We start from the raw sequence: 6,200 nt of genomic DNA, 5'->3' as shown, positions 1-6,200 counted from the left end.
TTACATCGGTAATGTATTATTATTAAATTTTTTTTATATTTTGCAATAATACAAGTTTCTTGTGTACAGTTTTTGATTCGTTAAAGTTGAGAGGTTAATATTGAAGAAAATAATTAAAATCTCGACTAAAATTTGTCCGCCATACGAGCGTGTGTAAGTATAAGAAGATCAAAAATGTGATTTTTGAAATTTAATATCTAAGTAATTAAACGGTGAATCTTTTTAAAAGTTTTGGATTAGATAAATGACGTATTTATTTATACGTATACTCAATTTCAAAGCTCAAAGTTGGAAATTATTTTTTACATTAGATTCGCTCAAATCTCCTTAATAACTTCAACTAAACTTTTTAAAAATAGTAAAATTAAAAAAAAATGCAACTTCTCTATTTAAAAATTTAAAATTCCCGCGCAAATTTTTCGCAGTCTGCTACAGTATTATTAAAAAAAAGTCCAAGGTTCGGTTGAATGTTCAAAGTAACCTTATTTACACCTGCATAGTACTGGAAAAAAATCAGGTTGGTGTGTGAGGTTATAATTGTCCTTCTCACCATTCACCAGGTTCCGGTTCCTTGCAATCGTCGTCCTCTAAAGACGACAGCGACCTTTGTCTTAGTTCGTTGACCCGCTGGGTCTGCTGTTCGTGGTGGACCTTTCGCCATTTTATCCGCCGGTTCTGGAACCAGACCTTCACCTGGGCCTCGGTCAGCCGCAAGGAATGGGCCAGGTACAGTCTTTCTGGTCCTACCATGTACTGGGTCCTGGCGAACTCGCCTTCTAGCCGTTCCAATTGTTCCGCGGTGAAGATTGTGCGAACGCGTTTCGTTTTTCCCGGATTGGCCATGTTCAGGTCGGTGACCACTCGCGAACAGGATGACACGGGACTGGTTTTCAGTTCCTGGTGACCTGGAAAGAGGAATTGAGTGGTCATGTCAGTAAAATTTGTTCTTTTTGTAGAAAAATCTTTCAAATTGGATAATTTTAAGATAATTTAAGTTTAATTTGTTTAAATTCGCGTTAGAATTCAAATTGGAAATTTTATTGGTGTGCTAACTGACGTTTTTAAACTGCATTGACACTCAAAATCAATGTATATATTATTTTATTATAATTTATAATTATTCTAAGAAGATTTGTTAGTAATATCGAGTTAAAATATCAATAAGAAGTTTCATTATCCATGAATTAACATTTTGATGCTGCATTGACGCTCAAAATTAATGTATACACTATTTTTTCTCAAATTTTTCAATTATCCTTCAAATAGTTATTGATATTGTCAAGTTAGAAAAAAAAAGTTTGGAAATTCCAAATCTGCATGTCTTAAGCGCTCATGTTTTACATAAAATTAAATATTTGTTCATTTATTTTTAATTTCCCGTGAACATTAATTATTTATAATGTGAATAAAATGCCTTCACGTGTTCCGTTACATCAACTACTTACAAGTCGATACGCATACATACGATGTTTTGGTCGCAGGGTCACTGTGAGAATTCTGTTTACTAAAAAAATACACATATGGCCGACCAAAATGGGAAAATTCGGTGTGAATGCCGATCAAAATGTTTTAATTACAACTAAACGAAGCAATGTCAAGCTTTGATATTGAATAGGGTTCTTCATTAAAGTTTAATGACAGGGCTGAAACAAAAAATGAGTCCTAAAATTGTATTTATTTTTAGTTATCTTGACCACACCACCGTATTTTGACAGTTATTTCCACTATGAGTTTTGAAAAACTGAGTTTTTCACTAAAATGGATAATTAATTTACCAAGCAGTGTTTTTAATTAGTTCATTAATCATTCTTCTTGTCACCAGTGTATTTTTTTTAAACATTTGTACAAGGATTATGGATTAAAAATATAATTTCACTTGACGAAATAGGAAACTTGATTTTTAGGCCCTAGTAGAGCTATGTCTTCGCGCGATCGCGCTTAAGGCATGCAAAATTACAATTAAAAGTGTCTTATTTCCTCAATTGAAATTTGGATACTCAAAATTAATTCACCGCTTAGTTAACCTTTCATTATAATGATTTCACGTTAAAATTTCAATTTAAAGTATTTACTTTTAGTCATTCATTAATATTTTAGGCTGAATTGACGTTTAAAATCAATGCATTCTATATAGCTAATCCTTCAGTTGTAAACACTTATTAATAAAATCACGCTAAAATTTGAATTTGAAGTGCTTTTATACACCTAATAACATTTTTAGATTGCTTTAAATCTTAAAGTCAATGGACATATTACATAGTAAAAAATATTGTGTAAAATCAACACAAAATTAGTGTTAAAATTCAACACACTTTGTGTTTTTTTTTACACAATGTTCGTGTTATTTTAACATTAAGTTTGTGTCATTTTAACATAAAAATGTGTTGAATTTTAACACTAATTTTGTAGACCGTATTTAACACAATATTTTTTACTGTGTATTTTCGTCATCGTTATCAATTTTTTTAGTCATAGGTAACAATATCGCGTCAAAGTTTCAAATTGTACCTACCTACGATTAATAACTTCTATACTGCATTGACACTCGAAATCAATGTTCTTTTTTTTATGAATATCTCACGATCTACTGATCCAATTTTTTTGAAAGTTCAATATGTATTTTGAACCAAATTCTGAATACAATCCATTCAAAAAAATTTTCCAAAATACAAGATCGAATAAAAAATTTAAATATTTAACTTTGACAGTTGAAATAAACTAAAGTATAAAAATCACCCCTCTGGTTATTCACAGAGCTCGAATAAATACAGCGTAGTTAATGTGACCAATTGACGCATAATTAAATTAATTAAACAAACGTTGCATAAAGAATCCTACAATTCAGTCCAATCACGGTAATTATTGGATAACTGATCAATGATCGGTGACAGGTAACTTGATACTCATCAAGTGATATCGCTTCGGTTTGAGTGGGCGTCAATTAGTTCTATTGAACCAGTGCTTCCTATTCTGTGATGATGTCTAATGACCGTTTATCTTAGAATTTGATGTCAATGCAATGAAACATGTCATTCAAGCTTTTAGAAATTAGCGATCTAAATGGTATTAATTTTGAAAATTCATTTAAGATTTGCTGATGACTAAAAAAGAAGAAAATTATTCAAAGTGTAGAAAGTTGATTGATAAGTTTGATGGTCAGCCAAAAGATGGAATTAATTAGAAATTTTGCATTTTTGGAACGTTCAAAACTGATGGAAAAATACTTGATCTAGCTTAGTTATGGCCCAAAATGGGGTTGACCCCATTTGTAAATAAATACCAAAAATTTCTACGCTCTTTTGGCTTTATATCACTAAATTTTTAAATTCCTAAACCCAAAACGGGCGTACATTTTTATACATACGTCCTTTTGGCTTTATAAATTTTTTTTTCATTTTTAAGCTTTGAATTTGTTTGCAAAGATTGGCAACAAAAATTTTCTACGCCCTTTTGGCTTTAGATCATTAAATTTTGAAGTTCCTAAATCCAAAACTGACGTAAAATTTTAGACATACGTTTTTTTGGCTTACAAAAATTTTTTTTTCACTTTTAAGCTTCAAATATTCTTATAAAAATTTGCAAAAAAAAATTTTCACTCCCTTTTGGCATTTGTGATTTGATCTATTTTAATTATTTTAACCCTGGTCATCAAGAAAAGTCCTGTCAAAATTACAGTAAAAAATGTTAAATTGACAATTTTATTCCTGTCAAGACATGACTATTGAATTTACATTTTTGGAAATGTAATTTTTATATCAGAAAAACTGGCAATGTTACAATAATAATTGTTCATTTTTTTGAATCTAGCTTCAAAAGAAGAAAGACGTTTTAATTTTTGATGACCTGTTTTGGAAAACTCAAGCAAAGTTTTGAAATTCTGAAACAATTTTTGATAAAAATATTTGAAAGGGGATCTTTTTCATGATTGAAGCTGTGATAATCAAATTTGAGGCGTCCGACGGACCAAGCTCGATGATTTCTTAAAGTTCCACTTTTACAAACATACAGTAATTTTTACCAAAAATCATATTTTTTATAACCGTCCGAAAATTCTAAATTTGAACCATACAAAATTTAAAGAAAATAGAAGCTTAGCGAGAAGAGATAAAAAGATACAGACTTCCGAATTGAAAATTTACAAATTAAAACTTCAAAAAAAATTGTTATAATTCAAGACGTCGAAATTTTTCAAAATCAATCGAAGAATTTTTGGATCATCTGCGAAGTATAGAATTCTAGCTAAATGGTTAAAGATACATGGAAATCGATAAGAACATTTTTTATACACGGAAAAAATAAAACAGGAATAATTACAGAATAAAATGTAAAATCGGTTCCGTCGTAATCAAAACTAGAAAAATTACAGTTTGAAATAACATTTTTCTAAATTCAATTTTTTAATTTAATTTTCAGAGCTTTCAATGTAAATATTAAATTCTACAATGTAATTCTTATAAAATCTGTAATAATTACAATCTGAAACTGTAATTTTTCCAGTTTTCATCACGAAGCGCCACGTTGCATTATATATATACTGTAATTTTTCGAGTTTTCTTTTTTTCGTGTAGATGATTATATTTCCTACAAAAAAGGTTAATTATGATTCTTTTTGTATTTCCAATATTTAACCCAGAATTTTAAGTTAAAGATTCTTTCCAAATTTTATCAATCGGAACTCAAAATAAAAATAAAAACAAAATAAAAATTTTGAACTACTAAAACTTTGAATCAAACTCCTGGCTCGAAGGTCAGAGATACCCGAAAATTGATAACGATTTTTCTTATAGAGAATCAAATTTGCTACTAACAAAGCCTCATAATTTTTCCGTATCTCCAATCCTCGATCTAGAAATCACAGTTCCTCCTTTCATCAGGCTTCCGAACCACAAAAAATCTACTTAAAACATCTTAAATCAAAACCAAAACTCCAAGAAAATCAACCAATTTATGTCAAACAAACCAAAAATCAGTAACTCCAGGCATTAAACCATAATACAAAACTTACACTCTTGCCTGGAAAGTTTCCGGTTCCCAACAGCGCACCTCTGGTACTTTTCTCGCTGGCTATTCTTCCCCAGAATAGCATCAATAGTAAAGGAAGTCGTCTGCTGCTGCTGAGGCTGGTGATGAATGACCATCCTGTTAGGCAAGGACACGTTTTGCCCGAAATCAATAGCCCCCAGAAGCTGTCTTCTCTCAGCACTATGTTCATTAGGAGCTCTCTGAACTCCCAATCCGCTCCTGAACTCGCAAGCTGAGCCGTCCATGATCCTGTTCCCCATATGTCCAACACCCATCATACCTTGGTGGTCCACCAACCCAAACTCCTTCATCATGTAATTTTTGGTCAGTCCAAACTCCTTGAACTCTCCAGCAAGTTTCTGTCTCCTGGTCCTGGTGGTTCCGTACTCCTTGTCCAGGTCCGGGTGATCACTTAGCACGTGAGCCCGCTCAAACTGGAAGTTCTTGGGCTTCAACAGCGACAGGTCGTGGCCAAAGTGGTCGAATTGATGGTGGGGCGGATGGTGTTGATGGTGTTGATGACCAGGACCATGGCTTTGAATGGCTCTAGGCTGGAGATCAACTGGTCTAGGATTCGGATGATCAGCAGGTTCCTTCTCGAGGACCCTGACACCTGGATTGACCTTCCGACAGACTGATAAGTTCAAACCGGTCAACTTGGGGTCACTTGGACTGTAGCTGATCAGGTTAGAGTCAAAGTGGCTGCTTTCGCTTGGGTCTGAAGAGTCCTCGTAGGTCTGAGCTGATGGATCGCAGCTCTCCATCATCAAGCAGAATTTGGTACCATCCAGGACATCAGCTCAAGACCATCCAACGGCTAAATGATTGGTAGTTTATGATTGATGGATATTATCACTCGCGATAATGATGTCGAATCACTGCACTGCTCCGCACTAAGGATAAACGTCTAATGATCCTTCCGTGAGGTGACTACCACGGTTCCAGTGGGGTCGGGGGGGGGTCTAACACAACTACCGTTCCCCCTACCACTACCACTGGGAAGAAAAGGGGGGATGGCGCCCTCTTCCACGGCCTCAAATGGACCGCACGGATATCTGTGCGGTCAATATTTTTTCCGTATTACGGCGCTTAAGGATGCGCAACGTCACCGCTTATTGGATGGTGTCTATCTGGGGCCACGCCTACGGCCAGGAACCAAGCTTCGGATTCTTCGCGAG

General features: G+C 33.9%; 1 protein-coding gene across 1 annotated transcript; it reads right to left on the bottom strand.

The window, feature by feature from the left end:
• Positions 1-248: 248 nt before the first annotated feature.
• On the bottom strand, positions 249-6,200 carry LOC123264248. Its single transcript, XM_044727439.1, has 2 exons — positions 5,006-6,200; positions 249-905 (listed from the first exon to the last, which is right to left on the bottom strand). The coding sequence occupies exons 1-2, from the start codon at positions 5,787-5,789 to the stop codon at positions 547-549; spliced, it is 1,143 nt and encodes a 380-aa protein (XP_044583374.1). The 5' UTR covers positions 5,790-6,200; the 3' UTR covers positions 249-546.

Source organism: Cotesia glomerata, linkage group LG4 (genome assembly GCF_020080835.1).
Source record: "Cotesia glomerata isolate CgM1 linkage group LG4, MPM_Cglom_v2.3, whole genome shotgun sequence".
Lineage (NCBI taxonomy): Eukaryota > Metazoa > Arthropoda > Insecta > Hymenoptera > Braconidae > Cotesia > Cotesia glomerata.
The sequence above is the reverse complement of the archived record's forward strand: the minus strand, read 5'-3'. Positions and strand labels throughout refer to the sequence as shown.